Source organism: Poecilia reticulata, linkage group LG4 (genome assembly GCF_000633615.1).
Source record: "Poecilia reticulata strain Guanapo linkage group LG4, Guppy_female_1.0+MT, whole genome shotgun sequence".
Lineage (NCBI taxonomy): Eukaryota > Metazoa > Chordata > Actinopteri > Cyprinodontiformes > Poeciliidae > Poecilia > Poecilia reticulata.
In genome coordinates, this window is record NC_024334.1 from 17,354,150 (window position 1) to 17,376,713 (window position 22,564).

At 38.5% G+C, this 22,564-nt stretch overlaps 2 protein-coding genes across 4 annotated transcripts in view; one reads left to right on the forward strand and one right to left on the reverse strand.

Annotated features, from left to right (window-relative positions):
- The window catches only part of nme7 (NME/NM23 family member 7), a 24,408-nt gene extending 7,806 nt beyond the window's left edge, over positions 1 to 16,602 (reverse strand). Inside the window, exons 1-10 of the mRNA XM_008407651.2 lie at positions 16,468 to 16,602; positions 14,361 to 14,462; positions 14,086 to 14,252; positions 12,735 to 12,845; positions 10,243 to 10,293; positions 9,871 to 10,078; positions 9,655 to 9,760; positions 4,645 to 4,709; positions 3,741 to 3,809; positions 3,440 to 3,541 (exon numbers count right to left, since the gene is read on the reverse strand). Of these exons, the coding sequence (XP_008405873.1) occupies positions 3,440 to 3,541; positions 3,741 to 3,809; positions 4,645 to 4,709; positions 9,655 to 9,760; positions 9,871 to 10,078; positions 10,243 to 10,293; positions 12,735 to 12,845; positions 14,086 to 14,252; positions 14,361 to 14,462; positions 16,468 to 16,470 (984 nt within the window). The 5' untranslated portion in view covers positions 16,471 to 16,602. The remainder of the gene's footprint in view (positions 1 to 3,439; positions 3,542 to 3,740; positions 3,810 to 4,644; positions 4,710 to 9,654; positions 9,761 to 9,870; positions 10,079 to 10,242; positions 10,294 to 12,734; positions 12,846 to 14,085; positions 14,253 to 14,360; positions 14,463 to 16,467) is intronic.
- On the forward strand, positions 15,672 to 21,991 carry LOC103463929 (homocysteine S-methyltransferase). Of its 3 annotated transcripts, none has more exons than XM_017304426.1 (9): positions 15,672 to 15,690; positions 17,024 to 17,136; positions 18,139 to 18,206; positions 19,031 to 19,188; positions 19,264 to 19,367; positions 20,260 to 20,421; positions 21,244 to 21,449; positions 21,542 to 21,621; positions 21,692 to 21,991. In XM_017304426.1, exons 2-9 carry the CDS (start codon positions 17,032 to 17,034, stop codon positions 21,790 to 21,792), a joined length of 984 nt encoding a protein of 327 aa, XP_017159915.1. In that variant the 5' UTR covers positions 15,672 to 15,690; positions 17,024 to 17,031; the 3' UTR covers positions 21,793 to 21,991. The 3 variants fall into 3 exon arrangements, with proteins under 3 accessions (XP_017159915.1, XP_008405874.1, XP_008405875.1); XM_008407652.2 differs by lacking the exon at positions 15,672 to 15,690 and adding an exon at positions 16,812 to 16,915; XM_008407653.2 differs by lacking the exon at positions 15,672 to 15,690 and having other exon boundaries at positions 16,925 to 17,136.
- The last annotated feature ends 573 nt before the right edge of the window (positions 21,992 to 22,564 follow it).

Below are 22,564 nucleotides of genomic sequence, written 5' to 3' on the forward strand. Positions count from 1 at the left end.
GAGTGCTAACGTTTGGGTGAGCGCTGAGGAAATGCTGCTGCGGGAGCCTGAGGTCACACGGTGATGAAACAGTTTGACCTCCCTCTTGGTGTGGGAAATCTGAAGCAATCAAAGTGCTGACCGTCAAAGAGTCCCGAGCGGGGCGAGAGGCGCGGAACGGAACGGAACGGCAGCAGATGAACGAGGCGACCTCTTCAGCAGTGTCAAAAATAAAGTACAGAAATAGTTTAAGAAGTAAGAGCATGTTTTCAGATGTGCTTTATGTTAACTTCACAGAGGGAGACAGGAGTGCAACAATCTTGATTGTCAATTTTACCTTTATTCCACCAACTTCACCGTCACAATTTAAAAATATGTATATATTCTGCATGGGTGGGTTTTTAATTATATTGTTTATTATTTATCATGAACAATTTCTTGTCCTGATAAGAATTTTGATTTATCGTTGTCATGACAAATTTCCCTGATCGATGGTAAATGAAAAAACAAAACTGGCAGTATGATTGGAGTTATTTTTGCTATTTTCTCCACTGTTTGACAAAATGATTACATGCAGTTCCTGTGTGGAGTTTACTGATACGAATCGCGTTTTTTAAGTTAAGCGTTGTCCTAAAGAAGCCCGTTTAAAATGGTCAAGTTTTTCAAGAACAGTATTTGTGTTTGTGGAGTTGTAAATGTGTTGCCATGAAGTAACAGCCATACAGATACCTAAAAAATAGGTAACAAGTAGTTTTATTGTAATCTTTATCGTCATCACAATAGCACCACAAAATATTGTGATAAAATTAATAATAAGTAAAATATGGGAATTTTTGGGGGGGTTAAGGCCACGGATTTATACATCATTCTAGTCTTTTTGTCGTACTGCAAAGTATTATGAAAACACAAAGTGTTTCCATTGACCATAAAATTGCACAAATTGTAATTACGAAAATAAATGTGCTTAATGGAAACACGACAATTTTGAAAAAACTCAAAATTTTTGGTAAAAGTTTTTTTGCGCTAGCATGAGATGGTTTTTCAGCCGCATCAGAATTGGTTTATTTGGCAAAACTGCAATGGGAAATTATAATTTTTTGCATCACACGAGTCACGTGATCTACTAATGTCGGAAAACAGGAAGGTGACAGGACGTAGTTGGAGGATGACATTCTTCTTTAATGACTAAATAAACTTATTCACATTTTAAATGCGTTTCTTGTTTAATGGAAACACAGCAATTGTGAAGTTACATTTATTCGCCGTCAGCAGAATGTCGACAGGGTTTTGTGCACATTTGTAACATGACCCAGAAGTACCTGCCTCTTAACACTGTCGAGTGCTACAACCAGAACAGTAACCTGATGCTGGGTTATACAAAAATCAAGCAATATATCAGCTGTTGACAGAGTTTGCCACTGAGCTCTTTGAGCGTGTCACAGATGGACAGAACAACGCAGGACACCAACGTGTGATCAGATGAGTCCATGTTTCAGCTTACTGTCGGGATGAGAGAAACTAACAAAGCTGTTGTCACCAAATGCCATATGTTCCCTTCACAGTGACATCTTTTTAGGATTTCAGACTGCTTAGAAGCTAAACTCTCATATTTACCAAAAAGAACAAACATAGACTTCTCTAAAGTCATCAGTTAGCATGATTACTGTCAAAATGATTAAACCCTGTCACTAAAACTATACCATCACCTTCGTCCTGTTCTATTTTATTGCACTGTTTTTTTTCTGACTTTGGTGCAAGTGGCACTGATGGTAGGTGGGCTGAACTCTTTGAACTCTTTACAAAGCAAATATTAAGCAAACCAGCTGCATTCTGCAGCCCACTGAGTTGTTGCCTGAACATTGTATACGATCTACGGCTAAGTTTGAAATACTATTTCACTTTATCGCTGCATCATTACTGCAATAAATCTCAAGAGAAAATTATAATCCCATATTGCCCAACTAAAGCTGACAAAATGACAATAATTTTGACTTCAAGTGCTTAAAATATGTTCATATTTGTACATTTTAGCAGCTCAGTTGCGGTACTTTCTATGATAACGGTGTTATTTTTAGAGCAGAATTATCTTTTGCGAGGCTCTGACAAGAAAGGCTGACCGATTTTAAAATAGTTTTTAATCGTCACTTTATTGCCATCACAATTCATTCTATAAATGTCATCATAAAAGTTAAGGCCTCCCCTGTTCTGGAATTAGAAGTTGGTTGTAGAAATAAGATCAAGCCCAACTTATCAGTACTGTAGGAGCGTCTGAGAAAACACAGGTACTACAAACTAAACACATGGCAGCCATGTTGGAATTCTTGGGTTGGAGTTTGTAGGAATTTTAAAAAATGTACACCTCTTAGAAAAGTGACTTCAAGGACTCTTCCTGATCGTTTATCTACCTTTACTTGGGGAAACTTTATTTCAAACTTTGGCTGTCGTATGGTTTTGAAGTGACTTGACAGCACAGTGGTACTTGGAAAACTTTCACTTACATCTCTTGTTCTCCAGGTTTAAACTGGAACTGGTTTTTACTGCTGCTGCTTTTTGAATATTCAAGGGATTAAAAAGATCATTAGAGGGATGTTGCAGTGTCTGTCTTAACGTTCCTAAAGGAAAATATGACTGTTGCTTAGTGAACAAAAAAAAAAAGAGAAGCCTAATAGACATGTGATGACAAATTCCTTTAGCTAATTATCAGAAGCTTGTTCCTCTTTTGTGGCTTTGATGGAAAGAGCAACTCTGAATGTTTCGAGGGAGGACCGATGGATGATGAAACGGAGAAAAAAAAAAACTGAAAATATCTGCGTCGGAGAGAAAAACAAGCTGACCCTTTGAAATTATTAACATGATTCAGAGCTGACTCATCGGTTGCAGCTGCATTTGAAGGAGAAAGTCTGCAGGTATGTTGTGCAGCACTCATGCTGACCAAGCACAGCCTCTTCATCGGATTTCACATCAAGTTTTGTCCTTGCTGTAATCGACGGCAAACACGCCCACACACACTTCGCCCGTTGGTTTCAGGACTGTGTGTGTTAGCTTGAGCTATAAACTGTTTCGTATATACGGCATAAAGCCAAAAAATCAAAACAAGCTAAGCCACTTTGATTTGAAATTGAACGTCATATCTGGGGTCTTCAATTAAAAAGTGACAAAGATCAGAGCTACATCATCTAACTGTAGATTTAAGTCCATATAAAGAGCAAACATCTGCAGCGTATGTGCACTGCTGAAAAATACAATAGAAGTTTGATTAAAAAGACTGTTTGGGTTCCTGTAAGAATTGCATGTCTGAACAACAACTGTATAAAACTTCACCAAACATGAGGCTGATAAATTCATAGTGATTCAAAAATTAATCTAAAAATACATTTCCAAACTCCCTCTTGCTGTTCTTCACATTAAGTCGGCTGCTGCTGCTGGTGTAAGACACAATAAGAACAGTAGAGGTACTCACAGGGTCGGAAGGTCCACATAATTCTCTGAAAGACTTTGGTATATCTGCGCCTTGGATCTCTAACACAATGCAGGGTCCGGAGCACAGCTCGGCCACCATACCCTGAAACATCCATTCAAAAATGTAACAACAGACTCAGGAAACACACAGATAATGGCTACAGCTCAACTCCTGTGACACTTTTTTTTTTTTAAATCAATTCCCTAGATCTTCTCACGCTGAGCCTTTGTTTTTGTGTAACCAAATGTAGCAACGACACATGATAGCCATGATGGCACAACACTGTCATGTTTACACTTACAGGATACTCCATGACGACGCCTCTGTAGATCTCGTAGAATTCTTCTGCGTTCGCATAGTCAATGTTAAACTGTAAATATATAAAAACAAGGTTAAAAAAATAAAGCAAAAAAAAAAAAAAAGAAAAACAGGCAAAATGCCAACTAGATTATGAAGACTGAAGAGAACACAGAATTAAGAAAACAAAGAACGTGTATTAATCAGATGGAAAAGCTTCCTTCTAAAGGGTTTCAGCAACTTTTAAACAAGCTAAAAAAAAAAAAATATATATATATATATATATATATATATCATCACAAATATTAGGGCATAAAACCTTGGATGTAAAACAGGTAGATGTTATTCACAATTTTTGTCTGAAATTAGGTCTGGACTTTGACTGAGCCATTCTCAAGACATACACATGCTTTGATACAACAAAAAAGTCCATAAGCTCTGGTGTACGTTTAGGTTTGTTTTCCTGCTCATGTTGTTTTGCAGCCTACAGCAGGATTTCAACCAGATTCCTCCTTTATTTACAGTTTCGTGCAACATTATTGACACTGTGGGCAGATGCAAGTATAAATTAATTTTTTCATTTTATCAACAAGTTTCTTCTCACATTACAAGCTCATACAGATAAATCGTCCAAATATCATGGGAAACATAAAGAAGCTCAGCAATTATAGGAACGGTTTGACTGCTGTATTACCAGTTAAGAGTTTTCTATTGATTATTGAGAAACATGTGAACAATTCTTCACATACCTTTTGTTTTTTTTTGCAAACCAAAATTGATGCTCCTTTTTACAATATTTTTACTATCTTTTGACAAATGTTTGTCTCACTTTTTTTGTTTAATGAATACAATTTTAAATCCAAGGACATTAAATTGGAGGGTGTGAACAATGTGTGTTGAACTGTTACCAATTCAAGAGCGGCGATTTTAAAACGAGCTTCACGTATGGAGTTCAGGATCTTCCCAGCCAGACCTGTGAACACACCACAGACATTCAGCAAGCTTACACCGATTTATACATGCTCGTTGAGTTCAAATGTATCCTGATGATACATCTTAAAAGAAAGTAATATGGAGAAAAATCTGGGCAGAACTTCGTAAACCGGAACTATTAATAATGATCAGAACTTTATTTAATTTGACTTTTTCTTTTCCAGGGTGGGAAGACAATATGCAACTTTACTGAAGGGCTAAATTAGAAATATTTGATCAGAACTAACATTTGCTGCTACTTAAAATGGAATAAAACAAAGATTCAGTTACTCAACCGCAATGGTGTGAGGCATGTTTGAAGGAGTCTAGGCGTTCAGATCGAAGACCACTGCATCAACTATCAAGCATCAAGCATGCATCATGCTGAGGAGTTGTTCAGCTAACAGTGGTGCTGACACATTGCACAAAAGTAAGTAATATAATGAAGATCTTGATCTTGAAACTCAGATATTAGATTTAACTAGGCCTGTCACAATAACCAATTTTGCTGGACGATAAATTGTCTAAGAAATTATTGCGATAAATGATAATATTGTCATTTTGAGTTGTTTTTCAACTATTGCACGGTTCTCACCTGAGGTCACCCTTCTAGGAAATTCGTAGCTGACAGCCATCTTGGTAGGTACCAAAACTAAATGTCATTACAGTTGCTATGGAGTTGCTATGACAACGATAAACAAGCCAGAAGCTTTACAACTATAACTCGGTTGCAATTTTTGAGTACTCTATCCAGTAATAATAATAATGGCATTTCTAAATTTCTAAAGAGCACTGGAACTCATTTAACAATCCAAAAATAATCCAAAACAACCAAAACCACAATAATTAAAATGGATTATGAAGTCTTGGTAATCAAAATTGAATTTGAAAAAATAATATTTAGACAGGGAAAAAAGGCAAAAGCAGCAGGTAGTGCAAACTAACTACTTTGTACTTTTTCAAAATCCTGGCTTTTCAACAATACTAAAGCAGACCATCACTTTAATGACTGCTATCCAAATGAAAATGATCATCAGTTTAATTTATTGTGTGATGATTTGATTCATCGGTTGTTGTGACAGGCTTAGTTCTAATGATCCCAAACACACATCGACCCGGTTTTGAAATGGAACAAGCCGGCTAAGCTTCTGGACTTCCTACAACCTCAAACCTGCTGAAAATGTATGCTCAAGAGTTATATGCTCTGCATAAAACCACCCAATTTTGATTAACTCTACTATTACCAATAGAAACGGCAGGTGAAATATCCAGCCAGAACATGGTCAGGCTGTTCGTTTTGCACACGAAAATATGAGTGGGAAGGGTATTTAAATTTTAAACATGTGTGGACTATAAAAATCAATAACATCAGATGATGGGTGTACATAAACCTCTGACAGGCAACGCAGTGACCTCAGTTTCTCTTTTAGATAAGGGCTTCCCACTGTACACACAGACCAAACCATCATTTCTATCCAGTCAACCTCTCCGACAGAGATTCTGAGCTGTGTGCATCGAGTCACCATGGCAGTACATTAGTGTAAAAACACTGCGGCGACGAAGGCACATCGGTAACACTGAAGGTCAGACTGTCTCGGACTCTTATTTGAATGAAGGCGCTGCTCTCATAATCTCAGTCTGACATCCTGATAAAAAGTAGACGGCATACTCAACCTACAAGACAGTTCCCATTAACTCTGAAAGCTGCGGCGTGGAGACGTGACTTTCATTGTGGACGAGGTGCTGCAGCAGGCATCGATAAATTTCTGTCTGGTTCCGTCACAGCCGAGATATGTGCGTTAGGTAATAAACCGCCCTCCGCCCCCCCAGAGTCCTTTTTGCCCTCCCCAGGCAGCAGCCAGCCCAGGATCAGCGCGGCTCCCCGAAGCAGCTGCTGCTGTTGCTAGGAGATCCCATTCCGGGTGCCTGGCAACAGAAGCTTCTCTATTCCGGTCATGTCTGGGTGCATTTTCAGTCACAACTTCCTTCATGGATAAACGGGATAGGCCCAATTCTGAAGGCGTAGCTACCACGTAAATTAGGAACTTGTAGTTGATCCCCGGGGGAAAAAATCACAGCAAGTATTTAGGTACTATTTGTTCTCAGCAGAGCAAATTGTTCAGCCTGGTTTACTATTCTTAGCTCAGACCAAATATATCACAGCTCTGACAGTAAATCCTTTGGAGTCCCGTTTTAAACAGTAAAAGTGCTTTTGAATGAACTCTTATTTGTAAACACACACAAACCCAGGTGAGACGGCTAATTAAATCTGAAAGACGAAAGCTAAGCTAATGAGTTCGAGCCATTTTCCCATTTGGAAGAATGAAATAGATGAAGGACTCTGCTTTGCGGCCGTCGTTAACAGATGGAATAGTTCTTTAAGTCAGAGAGAGCACACCTGCTTCCATGTAAACACCTCCTGCACTGCCAAACCACAGAGAGGGAAGAGAAAGTTTAAGGTTACACCCTGGTGAAATTGTGACATTTCAAACTCAAGCTGCTTTAGAAACAACCAAATAAAATGTTGTTCAGTCTTAAAAAAAAAAAGGAAAAAAAGAATAAGATAAAGAGACAGAAGTTAAAATATCCTCGACAAATTTGTTGCAACAGATTTCATTCTTTACACAAAACATGAATATTCTCTGGAAAACTGAACCGCTGCCAACAAAATGCTCATAAAAGCAGCAAAGCACAAGTGGGTAGCTTCTGACAAACGTTTAAGTAATCGTATACATACGTACATTCTGTACTGCTTACAATTAGTACAGAAAGTGCTGGAAAGTATTCTCAAACCCTTGAATTTGTTTATATTTTGTTACATTATATCCACAAACTTGGATGGATTTTGTGGAATAAAGCATCGCAAAGCATTGCAAACCTCTCAAGTGGAACATTTTCTACAAATAAAAATCTGTGCAAAATAGCACCTTTCAAGTCTCGCCCTAGATTCAGATTTGGATCCGTGCTCGGACTTTGAGCCATTTTAACACGTGAACATGCTTTGATCTAGCTGTTGAGAGTCACTGCTCTGTCTCAAGTCTTTAGCATCACATGTGTTGAGTTTGGTATTAAATAATGTGCTATATTTGAAGGAATCTTACAAGTCACTCAGGGTCACCGAACTAGAAATACAAGTGCAGCAAAACAGAAACAATAATATAACAATAAAAGTCAGACATCAATAAATCAGACAGGAATATGGCTATAATTAGAAAATTACAATAAACTGAAAAACTGCAAATGGGGCTCCTTTTGTTTTTTCCCAACAGTGTCTTTCTTCTTACAACTTTTCTACAAAGGCCATGTTTGTAGTCCATTTTGATAGAAATTTGTTGTCAGCAGATTTCTCCTTCTGAGCAGAAGATCACTGCAGATCGCTGCAGCTCCTCCAGACTTAACATGGAGTTGAGGTTAAGTCTAACCCTAACGCTAACCCTTCTTGGAGGTTTCTTTGATTAATGCTCTCCTTGCCCAGTCTGGGCAGGTTTACAGTTGTGCCGTAAACTTTCCACTTTCATACGATGAACAGAGTTCTGTTATATTTTCAAAGCTTGGGATGTTGTTTTTTTTTAACCCATCTCTGTTTTTGCATCATTTTCCCTCCGATTCACAACAGTACCCTGCTTCACAACAGTACCCTGCTTCACCTGCGTTGGTCTAACACATAAAATCTTGATAGTGGTTGCAATGAAACAGAATGGCAAATGTTTAAGGGATATTAACCCTTTTCAAAAGTGCCGTGAAGGATTAACACCATTAATCACAGAGATAATTTATTATTGTGAGCTTAACTTTTGCTCAACGAGGTCTCACAAACAAGCAAACAAAGCGTGCCCTGGCGTATGCATGTCCTTTCATCGCCTTCACTCACGGCAAACATTTGAACATGTCCCGGCAGGCCCAGCATATGTGTGTCTGCACAGGTTACATTAATGGTGGCTCTATTCCATCTAGGTGTGGCCAAAAGTCATGTTGGAGAGCAGAGGACTAGAGTCCAGCTAACATTGAAGCTTCGTCATGAAGTGTTGGTCTTAACCTCTAATGGATTATCAAGACTACTAGTATATGTCTTTTTATTGTCTCTGTTCAATAAATAACATGCAGAACTATTTGAAGATGCAGCATATATAGCTCTTCTGACAAAAAAAAAGAAACAGTTAAATAATGTCAGACTGAAACAACAGTTTCTATACGAGTAAAAAAAAAGAGAAGAACAGAAAGCACTGAAGGTAAACATCAGGAGGAAGATTTTTTTTTTATGGAACTATGTAATAAATAAACATAGTGGGTGCAGGAGAGAGAAAAAAAACGCCAAGGGTCTTTTCTTGGTCAACAGCTTTTGTGTGCTTACTTGGGCTCTGTCCGGAGAATTTCCCATTTCACAGGTCAGAGCCCCGGTGGCATGCTCCATGAACGGGGGATCAAGCCTGGGATTAGGATAAATCCTGGGTCGTTTTTGGTACCCAAGTATTGTCTTTGCATGGCTCAAAAACTTTTAACAGCAATAGCTGCAGGGAGTTGTATGTAATACAGGACAGCTGCGTTACATATCCGCAAAACACAAGGTAAAAAAATACAGTGCCAGTCAGAAGAAACGTGCAATTATTGTTGGCATGAATGCTGTAGGTTTAATGGTGCATTTGAAGCCAGCAGTAAAACCCAACAGTCACTTCTCTAAGCCTAAGCTAGCAGGTTATATGTTACTGTCTGTAATATTAGATAGAGAAATAGTTAAGACTCCTACATGAACTCTAATGAACTCTACAGTGTAATAAGGTGTGTAAAGGTCGATGTCAATGACAGCTGAAGCTTGACTGAGGTTGGGTCATCCAAGAGGACGACAACCTCGAGCAATGCAGCAAATTCCAAGAGTTGTAAAAAAGAAGGGGCGTACTTCAGTTTTACGAGGATTTTTTTAACACAGCTTTTATATGTGATAACCTGACCTTCTGCTATGGCGTGAGGCTTGATGATGCAACACGTGCTGTCTTCGCAGACTGCTGTGTTGCCAGGACCGTGGCCTACCGTGGAAGGGAAAAAGAATTCGAGCTCCTGACAAAAACACAAACACATCAACGCAGGTTCACCATTATTTCTGGGAACGGACATAGCGGGCGACAAAGGCCCGGGCAAAGGGTGACTTTAGGTGAAACATTTCTCACTCTTGCGGCGGCGGCGAGTGACTCGGAGCCGTGGCAAACGTTTTGGATGGTGTCGGTACCGAACTTGGCGCGGAGGCTCTGCGGCACTTCCTGTCGTGCCACAGCGGAGTCCGCTGGTCCCAGGAGCGTCCTCCAGATGCACATGGCCTTATCACCAGTCAGCTCCATAGCAACCACGGGGCCCGAGGTTATAAACTGGATCAGGTTGCTGCAAAACGGAGCAACGTTGAATTTAGCGCCGATGATTTAAATAGAAAAGTGGAACACGTTGCAGTGTTTCGAATGTCACCGCAATGTCATTTGGATCATTATCGCCACTTCTGGCAATGGTCTTGTGCCCAGAGCCTGCAAATCATTTACATAGGCACTCACTTGAAGAAAGGCTTTGACTGATGTTCCACATAAAAGTCTGCCGCTTGGCTCCTGCAATGTAACAAAACAATAAACCAAAGTTAATCTGTGACCAAGTGATCTTGGACTTTTAAAGTGAACTCAGTGTACCAGATTAGAGTCATTAAGAGCGGTCAGTGATAATTCTGGGCTTTAGTCTCTTATCTTTTGGGAAATACTTCTGGACAGCAAGTGAAGCAGGACTATATTAAGAAGGTCATTGTCTTACACGCCTTTAGTTTTTTTTTTTTTTTTAATTAAAGAGTAACCTACAATTTAGTGTTTGAAAAATTCACAGGATTTGAGTTAAATAGAACCTGTGGATGGATATTAAATCAAGACCTCAAACATCCTGCTCCCTTTTGTAGCAGTATGGAAAAATCCATAAAAATCAGTTAAGGTATCAGGAAGAGAACTGTGGATTTCCACAAGTCTGATTAACCTTTGGGTTCAAATGCCAAGCTCATCTGTTCAAGCAAACATGTGCTTCAGCAAACAGCACAGGAACATCCACTAACCACACCGTTCAGGAATCATATGGGTCTTGATTTCCAGAGATAAAAGAAGTGTTTTGGTAAAAAAAAAAATTTAATGTGTGGATCAACCACAGAACCAAAGCAAAAGGCCTTACAAGATGCTAAGAGGTTTTCCTTATTCACAGTGAGGTGAATCCTGTACCGACATGGGCTGAAAGTCTGCGTAGAAAGGAAGAAGCCAGTATACCAAAACAATTAGAATACAGTTTTCAAATGCTCTCAGTGGTAAAGTCCAAATAACTGAAAAACTAAAGTTATATAGAAACAGATATTAGGGTTGGGTTGAAAAACAAAACTCCCGTTTTGGACAGGAAACTACTGTATTATATCCCTCTGTCCCGGTGTGCTCCCATAGTAGTATTTTCCCGCAAATATTAGAGTAACTCGCCTACCCCCCCACCCTTAGCTGTAGTCACCCCCTTATCAAAGTTGTTAGTCTTTCTCCCCCCCACCCTTACCTCTCTTATGGTACTTTTCTTCACCCCCCTCTCCCTGGTCCAACGACATCAGCGGACGGATAAAGATTTTCCTAATATCAAGTCCAAAACTTGACAGTTACATTTTTGTGATGCCATCATAATAACGATAACAGCAATTATGGCCCCACAAACAAATACTGCTCTTGAATATTCATTTGTATGCTGTAATGTATTTCCTTTAGGACTAGTCCCATAAAAAATGTGATTTGTATCACTGTACGCGTTAACTGTGTTTTTGTATTTATTGAGAAAATGCAGGAAATAGTAAAAACAATCAATCCCCACAATCAGGAACGTTTTGAGGTGTTTTAAACATCAGCAGGCTCAGTCTGTGATCCTTAGAGGGGAAGAACATACTGGAAGCAGTTTAGCACCAGCTGCATCTAGTTATAGAAATGTTTGAAAGCAGCAACTACAGTTTAAGGACATGTGCTGACTGGTGTTAATCTTTTTCAAATCTATTACTGTTTTGTTCAAATTGATTACCAATGAGCAGTTAAACTTTGGACTAAACTTTGGTTGGACCCCAGCTAAAAAAACCCCACTGGTGTAGATGTCCTTACTGTGAAAGGAAAACTCAAAGTTGAGCATCAGTGAAGTGTTTAAAAGGCAAAGTTTCAGTTTGATGCTTTGGAGCCTTCAATCTCTGTTTGTGACGGAACATGGCAGATTGGCAGGACTTTGAATTCTGAGTTACAGATCTACATTCTCTGAGAGACACGCAGCAACACTGTAGAGAGTAGTAATAATAATAATAATAATAATAATAATAATAATAATAGCAATAGCAGTAATACAAGCTATAGTTATAACAGTGCTAACCACGCTATTCACTAAAATGAGAAGATTTACTAATATTTGGAATATTAGTAAATCAACTTTTTTAGTATGACACACCGCTCAAAAATGCTGGCATGTCACTATTTATTTTAATATAAAGAATTAATAACCACCAGTAGCAGCGAGACTAACAAAAATATTTCAAATGCAGTTCTCATAGCATTTTAAATTAAAGTAAAAAATAGATCCCTTTCAGTGGCTCTTAATACTTGTTGCCACTTTTATCTCCAATTTTAAAGTAGCAATACAAAAAGGTCACAGCAGAGTATAGTATTCCTATTTCACTTTGAAAACCATCTTAAAAAGTAAAAGGATACATGAAGGGCGTTTCATTCAGTGTCCTCTAAGTAGAAGTGAGCCATTAAAGGCTATCCTTATTGCCTTGAGGCTACAACTAATTTGGTAATGATTACACCACCAATAAACAGATGTAGCTCTTTTGCCCTGTGGCATGTCATATGTCCGCTGCGCTGAAGAAAGTCATTCTTCTTTTTAAGTGAAAAAACAGCCAGCAAATAGCCAGTGTCTCCCTCTTGCACGAGGCCATGTCATAAATTTGAAGAGTACAAAGAGAAGTAGCAGTACTCTCATTAAACACTCTGTGGCAGGGTGACCTTACCATGTAATCTTGGTCATTTTTGCTTTGGTCACAATCAGTTTGGCAGAGTAAATCAGCTCAAAAATATCGCCTATCTTGTTAAGCACATCTGGCTTCACCAGAGCAAGAGTTCTGCAACAAAGAAAGAGAAACATATGATGTGAGATTTTTCAGCGTCAGGCGATAATTAGGTACAATTTATTTATATAGCAATGATTCTCTGCTCAAGTCGTGAAATGGCACTTCACACATTCACAAACAAATTCATATACAGACTCAGACAGATTTAAACTGATTGAAATATATTCAAATTCTTAGCTGTGAGGCATCCAGCCATCACCTATGTTCTTATTATTCTTACATTAATCTGGAAGTTCATCTCGGGTCTCAGCATGATTTTTTTGGCTGATTCCTCCAAGAAGCTATCACCCTTATTTTTAGCTAATGACATTCTAAAAGTCTTCATAACTTTTGATTTGATGCAGAAACCTGAACAGCTGTATTATTTAGGGGCCATTTTCTCATGGACCCAGACACCAAAAACGTAGCAGAACACCATTTTGTTTTACAGTGCTTAGATGCCAACAAATGTATAAAATCAGATGATTTCTACAATTAGTCAACCTTCTGTATTAATCCAGCGGATTTAGCATGACTCCCCCAACTTATGAGCTTTCTGCCAATGTTACTTTATTGGACGAGACAAGCAACTCTGACAGCCCCCATCACTTTAAACGGATGGTTGTTGAAAATTTCCATTTGACAATAATTGAGGCTTATTGTATTTTTAAAAGACTTTCCATAATACAGCATAGTTTGTGGTTTAAGTTCCACAATATATTCCTTTGACTTTAAAGCCAGGAATGAGAAGCAGTGTGCATGTGAAGTCTGAGGTAAATGATACATAGTTTATAAATAAAATTATGAAAAGTGTGGCAAGTTTTTTTAATCAACCCCTTTGCCCTGATTCCACAAAATAAAATTCACTGCAACACTACTGAACTTGTTTTGAAAATGAAATGTGCAAAAATGTCAGTTTCTAGGTGACCAAAGCCAGTTGAGAAGAATTCTATTCAACAGTTTGTGGATATAAGGTGACAAAGTTTTGCTAAAGATAAATGTATTAAAGTTTGCTCTTAAAGTCATGTCAGAAGTATAAAAGTTAATTAAAAAAAACGCTTGCATCAATCTTTGATACTAAAGGCAGGGTTCCATATAGAGATGCATATATTGTTTAGTTAACAAATTACAGGTTGTGGATTATTGTAAGGTCATTACCCTGCATACAATGGGGTTGATTGCTGTGCGGTACAGTGTGTACAGTTACTAAAGCGGATAAGAGAGATTTATTGCATGGCCTAACCAAGCGTACTTTTCTATTTTGCTGCCGAGTTTGTTTGCTGTGAACTGATCTCCGTAATCTATCAGTTTCAGCTGCCGTGAGAACACGGTCACCCGATTCTCCAAAAACAGGTCCTCCAGATGGAGGTCATCATATTTAGTCCTTCTCAAAAACATCCTTTGATACTTTAGGTCAAACTGTAAGAAAAAAAAAAGAAATATGTTAGTAGTTTTTTTTTTCTTTCTTTTTTTTCTAGAGACATTTACAAAAAACATAGGGAATTTAAAAAGAACATGAAGTGGTACCATTTCTACAGAGTTGTCTTTAGGGTAGAAGAACAGTTGGAAGCGCCGCTTCAGGGAGGCAGTGGGATCGGACCACTCTGTGAGAAAAGCATACCGGTCCTCCTGAAAAGTAGTCAACATAATTTAGATATGTGTTAAAAACGACACAAGGACTTGGGGTGAACAAAAATCTACTTTCATACACTATTGTTTATTCTACTTCATGCATGTGTCTTGATTATGAAAGACCTATTTGAGTTAGGTAACGCAACAAAGTCAACACCTGGTTTTTATTAGCCTTGCCTGACCAGAACTAGCTCCAACGCATTATGGTAGCGCTGACGACGTGTTTGCATTGCCCTCAAGTAAAAACTTACTGATGTGACAAAGAAACAAATCTGAGCTTTTTCAATTATGACAAAAATATCCGTAGTCACTTTCTATAGCAGATTAAACAATAAATCCACGTTTCGTGTCACAACTTGCATCAAGAATGATAATCCTTGTATTGGATCACATGAGGTGGATTTCCCATAATAATTAAGTTGGGCTTGCTTGAAACTGTGGGGGGGAGGTTTTCTGACTGTCTCCTGTATGTAAACAATTAGAGTCAAAACCTGGAATTGTTTAATGTGATTGGAATGAGTTGACCTTGAATCTCCTTGTCTCAGCAGTAGGCGCTGCTCACTTAAGACTTTTGCCTTAGATGTGTGAGCTGTTTGGCATCTGGCAATCTCTTTGTTAGCCAAGTAATAGTTAACAAAGCTAAATAAAAAAGCTAGCTATTAATTAGTCAGCTTTGTTAGCTAGCTAATAGCTAACAAAGAGAAGAGTGGTTAAATGTCCAGCTACTAGTGTATTGAATTGGTATTAACACAAATATATGTGACCTGTATTGTATAGTCCCTATGAACTATGAAAAATAGCAAAAGTAGTACTTTGCACCAAGTCGTATTATTCTTGAATTGCACCGCTGACAAATACAGCATGTTTTAGCTGCTCTGTTATGTTATTTCTGACTTGTTCTGTTTGTTGTCTTTGGCTGAGACATTGCATGTTTGGATAATTATTTCATATGGTTTTGAATCCTGTGCAGTTGGAAGAATTTTTTGCTCTTTTTTTAAAACAATAACTTTTGAAGAGATGTTATGATATGTAACAAGAGGCAAAAATTTATTATTTTTTACAACTGGGAGCAGCTGATTAGCATTGCAAAAGCTTACATAATAAATATTATAAAGCTCTTAGCATGCCATGACAGTCAGCAGAGACTGTCATACAGCAACAGTCTTCAGTCAGAGGCTTCTTCACATTCATTGCAAGACTGACTGCTAGTGGAAACTCTCTGAAGGTATGAGATGAGTTACGACAGAATTTTGTTTCCTTTTTGGATAGATAAAGTATTTTCAAATTGAATTGCATTATCTGTCTTTCCTGACAAGAAAAATATTCTTCAATAATAAAGTTCCAACATTCTCAGGTAGCAGCAGTTTGAACTTCGTCATGAACCTTTTTTTTTATTTTTTTTTTTTTACTATTTCCACCATGTATCATTACACTGGAAATTACGTCATATTCACCATATCTATTTTGACTGAGGGAAGAGAAAACCACTTTTTGTGTTTTCTCATTGAGTGCTGTGTCAGCAGGGGTTTCCTAAAAGAGTTGTGCGTTACCACTGATAGTGAAATTCGAGATATCCACAATTAATGGACCATTTCAAGACGTGCTTTGAAGATTTTACATCAATATCTAAACTATAATATAACATCAATGTAACAACATTGATGTTATAAATAAACATTTTATAAGCATTAAGACTAGTTTACCCGAAGCTTTAGCTAACAGTTACAGCATTTAATGGTCAATACAATAGAAATCTTCATATATTAGAAGCACTTAGTTTCAAAGAAACGTACAGGTATTAATTATTTGGGCAGCTTTAACTGCTAATTCACATCCTGAACGTTAGCTTCACATTTGGAGTCTGCTAGCCCTTGCTATGCTCATATTGCTAAGCTAAAGTTAGCAAACAAATGACTATCTAGTTCGTTCACGTTCTAAGCAAAGCACCAGGTTACGTGGAGTTTTAACGTTAGTGTTTCAAAAGTTAAATGTGTTAACTCACCATTTGAAGACGGTAATTTATTTTATATGGCTCGATACGGCAGACTGTCGGTTTTGCCAAACGTTAGCTATCGCAGGTTATACTTCGTTGCTATAGTAACTGCAGTTCAAACTCGAGATGCATTCATGGTACATTGTTGACGAATGCCATTTCTTTAAAACCAACTTATTTTGTTTTTTGTCAATTCAGTGGTCCCAAACTTTTAGATATAATAAGAACCCCCTAATTATTATCATATATTCCAAGCCTTAACCAGTTTGTCTGTTTTTCTAGGCATTTTAATCTGTGCACTAAATTTCCAACGCTTTTTTTCGGACTGAATCGTTGAAACTATTGTCTCACACGCCATCTAGTGGTGAATTTAAATGTGGTCGGTTCCTGTCATTTTCAAAAATATTCCGATTATCATGAACGCATCAGTTGACCGTTTACCCGGAAAAACAACACAGTAAGAACTTTAAACCTCCTCTTCTCCCACTAATTTCACTCTCATGTTTCTTATAGAATAATGACTTATTTGAACAAAATGTTTTGTGCAATTCCCTCGCACTTATAGTGTCTACCATGGCTTCATCTGCGTGCATAAAACGGATGATACTCAGTGATGGTCCCTTGATCTTGGATGGTGGACTTGCAACTGAACTAGAGGCGCGTGGAGCTGAACTTCAGGTGAACCAGAAACCAAATAAAATAAATAGAGACCTGCTTTTCTTGAGTCCAAGTTCAACCAGTGAGCAGTTATAAACATTACGGTGTTGACACCGATTTCACAAGAACTTGTTCATATTACCAGCTAAGTTGTTTCAATTCATAAATGTATGAATGAATTTGTGAACCTGAAGATTTATTAATTAATTTATTATGTTTCTTAGACATCTTTCTGTAGCTTATCAAACATTTGCAACGTTTGATTTGTGCAACTCTCTTCCATTCATCTACGGTCATTTGTATAGTTATTTAAAATCATCTTAATATTTGTAAGTATTATCAGGATATGATTTGGCCCTTCATTCGTCTGCTGGAGGATTACCCTAACGTGTTGCATCCACCAGATGGCGCCATTTTGGATTTTGATCAATTTCTTTTATGCCCAAGATATTCTAATTGATTATTGTTTACCGACTGGTGCGTAAAATACCTTGCTTTAGCTCTTGAACTTTTCTGTTTTCCATTTAAAAAACAAACTTTAATATGTTTTATTTGTAAGAATAAAGTTGTGCATATTTTATTATTTTTACTAATAAAAGCTGAACAAGAGTCATCTTTTAGGCCTAAATTCTGAGCGTTATACAATGGAAAACTATATCAGCTATGGATCCTCCCAAGAAAGAAACATGGTGGAGGCAGCATCATACTGTGGGGGTGCTTTTCTTCAACAGCAACAGGAAAAGCAATGATAACAATAGCCTTTAAAATTCAATCACAGTCAACACATATAATAATGCCTAATTTTTGTATAAAAACAGTTGCTGTCATAGAAACCGAACTTGAAATTGGGCTGTGATAAGTATTTACCACAATTTTCAATCATTGTTTTAACACTAAAATCATATTTGAAATGTATAAGATAGAACTTTGGATGTTGTAAATGAAGGTGAAAACAGGTCAGCCAAACACAGCTGGATTTTTGAAAGCTGAATTGAAACTTGTTTATTTATTTTTTTCCTGTAGGGGGATCCTTTATGGAGCGCCAGGCTTTTGCACACGAACCCCCAGGCAATAAAGGAGACTCATTACAGGTAGGTTCAGGGAAAACTGGAAAACTGCCTAACGGGCCAAATTAATTAACTAATTGTAAATTAGATGTCGATGCTTTTCCTTCTCCACTAGAGAATACAGGAGTTCTGAATCAATGTAATCATTTAAAGGGGCAGTATTACACAATTTCCAGGCACAAAGTGCCATTTTTTAGTACAATCATATATTATATTAACTTCAGTTGTTAAAAGAATGCTACATGTATCAAAAATGACTGAAGAGAAATTTTACTTTGTAATTTAACGCATTTAAATTGGTTCCCTGTTGCTCAGGAAGTCGTCACAACATGGCTCCTCTGTTAGCCCTTTAATAACGTTTTTACTGAGCAGTAGCTTGTATAATGATGCTAGCAGATGTGTAGTTCCACCAGGTGTTTGCTGATTGCTGCTGGCTAGTCTGAAGGAGCAGAGTGTAGGTGTTGGGGGCAGAGAGCAGCTCTGTGAGGCAGATACTTGGAAACTGCAGCTGCCTGAGGAGGAGCTTCGTCCTCGAAGGTGGGGCTAGGTCCTCCCAGGCCTTTTCCATGGCTTAACGGTTGATGTGGAGATTGAAGGATTTCTCAAACATGCATGAAAGAATCAAGGCAACACTTCTTGTATATCTTCAATGAGGGAATAACATTATAACATGATAGAAACCTCAAAAAGGTAAATTTTACATGACACTGCCCCTTTAAAGAACACACTTCAGTGTTTTATATGTTAAAGTAGATTAAATAATCCATCTTCTTAATCTCAAAATGACAAATTTCAAAACTCCAGCTGAGTGGTCACATTTCTTAATGAAAACTACCAAACGGCAACAGGTTTCTCCTCAGCGGCGCTGACGTCATCACGACTGCAACGTACCAGGCGAGCGTCCAGGGATTCATCAGCCACCTGGGCGTGAGCTGTGATGAGGCCAGAAAGCTGCTGATGTCCGGAGTTCATCTGGCCAAAGAGGCGGTGGAGACTTTCCCCTCTGGTAACAAATCGCACCCTGTTCGGAAAAAAATTCAACATGAGCCGAGTTTGACGCTGTGTCGGTATTTTCCGCCAGGGGACAGAAGCCTGCTGGTGGCTGGCTCCGTTGGGCCGTACGGAGCCTTCCTCCACGATGGATCGGAGTACAGCGGGGCGTACGCACAGAGGATGAGCGTAGAAGTGAGTGGCTCCTGGCCGCATACCGACCGAGTTCCTGTACATGTCAAGAGACGTAAGATAAAAAAAGAAACAAAAAAAACATACTACTAAGCATTACTTCCTCTATGAAGCTTAATTATGTTTTATGTGATCGACTTAATAATGAAGTGGAACGTTTTGAAACATTTTTACAAATGAAAATCTGAAAAGTGTGGTATGTTTTTGTATTTGTCCCCTTGAATCACATGTTTGTAGAAACTATTTTCGTTTCAATTACAGCTGCACGTTTTGTTTGTTTGTTTTGTGGGGGCGTGGGGGGGGTCTATTAAGCTTGTACATCTAGAGGTAAAGATTTTTACCTGATATTTCTTACAAACCAGATCAACATTTAGTTCTGAACTTTGACTGGGCCGCTCTATTCCATTAATATGCTCCATGAAACTTCTCTGACTGTATGTTTTGGGTTGTTTTTCCTGTTGGAAGGAAATTTAGTTTTTAGCATTTTTGAATTCTATTTTTTATATTTAGCTCCATCTATTGTAAGAGTGGGCATTTATCATATAAATTATCTTTAATTGTGATTTTTTGTTTGTTTTACAAGTTAAGAATTTAAATTCATCATCAGCATCAGTTCCAAATAGTGTTTTTTTTTTAACTAACTAACAAAAAAGTATTATCAGAAATGTTCTTCCATAAAAGAATCAATAAATATAAATAAATTCAAAAATATGATTAAATATCTGCAGCTTAATGAAATAAATCATTCTTCTCTTATTAACCAGCTTCTTGGGGAATCCCATTTCAAATGTTCTTACAGAGCAGTATTTGTGTTGTCAGAACGTCAAAACGTCAACCCAGCATTTCATTGAACGCTGATATTTACGTACCATCAGTTAACCTGTTCTCCGTTCAGGAGCTCAAACTGTGGCACAAAGCGCAGGTGGAGTGCTTGGCAGCAGCGGGGGCCGACCTCGTTGCTTTTGAGACCATCCCAAGCATCAAAGAGGCCCAGGCCGTGGTGGAGCTGCTGAGGGAGTTCCCGGACTGCAATGCCTGGCTGTCGTTCTCCTGTAAGGTAACCGCTGGCGACCGCAGTCCGTTCACTTTCACCGCGTCAGGTGTTACACTTAGAAACCGGTGACCAGGCACGAAATCTGCTGGGTGTAGTGATAAGACTCGGACCTGGACCTTCAGAGGCGCATAAAGATGGTTACGAAGTTGGCCTGGAGAACATTTCCAGGATTAGAGGACTAATGTCTCGGCAAGATGTAGACAAACTCAGCCATGTTTTTATCTTGAGTCGCATAAATTACTGCTACAGTGTCTTCATAGGTCTGACTAAAAAGAAAAAAAATGTCATCTACTCGTAGCTGATCCAGAACGCTGCTGCTGCTGTTCTGACTAAAACCAGTTAGCTAAAACACATCACCCCAGTTGTAAAGTCTTTACCCTGTCTCCTTGTAGCTCAGACAATAGACTTTAAAATACTGCTGGTAGTTTATAAAAAGTTCACTGAACTTTAAAGATCTGTTGTTGTCGTATCAACCTTCCAGACCAACCTTTGATGTCAGAATTCCTGGTGGAACGTAAACAATTTGAACAATTCTGATTCTGAGAAAAATAAACATCAGAATAAAGTCAGAATTATGAGCTAAAAGTCATGATTTTCTTTTTTTTTAGCTGACCTAATCCTCTTCTGTATCATTGCAATGGTGGCAAAATGTAATGTTCACTGTTTGTTTCATAATTGTTTTACTGCATTATATTTTTATAGCAAGACTTGGAACTGTCTTGCTGCTGAAATGTGTCACACAAATAAACGTGACTTGATGTAACTTTAAATCCCCCCAAAAACATCTCCATGTTTGGGTTCTTTTCCTCACCAAAACGTCTCCAGGACGAGAAGCACATTTCAGACGGCAGCCCGTTCGCGGACGCCGTTCGGCTGGCCTGCAGGTCGCCCCAGCTGCTCGCTGTGGGAGTCAACTGCTGCCGTCCGGCTGTGGTGGAGCCGCTGCTGGACTCGGCCAGGGCGGCCCTGGGCCCCGGCGTGAGCTGGGTGGTGTACCCAAACAGCGGGGAGGACTGGGACATCGAGCAGGGGTGAGAGAGTCTGCTGCTGGTGGTGGCGGTTCTGCTTTTCTGTCGCTCGAAGCTTCTGCTCTCACCCGTCTGGGTTTCCTTTTCGCACGAAGATGGCAGAGGTCAGAGCGGACGGCAGGATGGACGCCTGAGCTGAGTGGCGCCTGGCTGAAGCAGGGAGCCGCTCTGTTAGGTGAGGTCCGTCGCTTTCCCACGTGCCGTTTCACAGCGTCTCCTCTGAGCTCCGTCTCTATGCGCTCCAGGTGGCTGCTGCCGCATCGGTCCGGCTCACATCGCGGCGTTGAGGCAGCAGCTGAAAGGAAGCAGCACGTCTTCATCGGATCCGGCCGACAGCAACACATAAAGAACATTTATGATCCTGTCAAAGCCCCTCCTTCTGCAAAACCTGTAAAAACGTAAAGCTCTCCTTCATCATGTCGGATTAACTTCAATAAAGTGATATTTGGTGGAACAGTGGTTCACGTTTGGTTACATGGCACACCTTGTACAACTGTCTGACAGAGTCTCTGCATAAATAAAATGATTGGTCGTTTTGGATTTTATCATTTGTATTTTCATCCTATCAAATGATGTAGAGCAAATGATGTCAAACTCAATTTGATTTTGGGCCAAATCAAGAAGATCATGAATGTTTTTAAAAGGGCCAGTGGTGCCAGAACGTATAGCTAGAACCCGTTAACGAACTGTTTAAATATAAAGTCTTAAAATGAAATTATATTATTTAATATATTATTTATTCAATATTATTCACAATTTTGCGATTGTTTTTAGGAGTTTTTACAATAAAAATCAAAGTGTTTGTGGTACTAATTTTAGAAATATTTGCACTTATGTATGATGGGGAAATGCAACTTTTTATTACTTGTTACTCATAGGACTGCAAGTGGAAATAAAAAGTACCTTGGATCCATTTTTGTGAAACATCTGCAATAAACACAATTACGTATTAGAGCAAAAAAAAAAAAAATGCAGGGATTTGTTGACTTTATGTGAATTTCCACGATAATTTTCAAAAAAGTGAAGGGACTGATTGATGTATTTTGGCAGATAAAAACCAAAATAAAATAATCACATTGATTATTTTATCAATGTGATTTGATTGATAAAATAATATT

Bases quoted from the DNA above. Each gene is read 5' to 3' on its own strand.
- LOC103463929 (XM_008407652.2), top strand. The intron at 21,450-21,541 runs GTGAGAGAGTCT...TTTCGCACGAAG, and splicing joins GACTGGGACATCGAGCAGGG to ATGGCAGAGGTCAGAGCGGA. The intron at 21,622-21,691 runs GTGAGGTCCGTC...TATGCGCTCCAG, and splicing joins GCAGGGAGCCGCTCTGTTAG to GTGGCTGCTGCCGCATCGGT.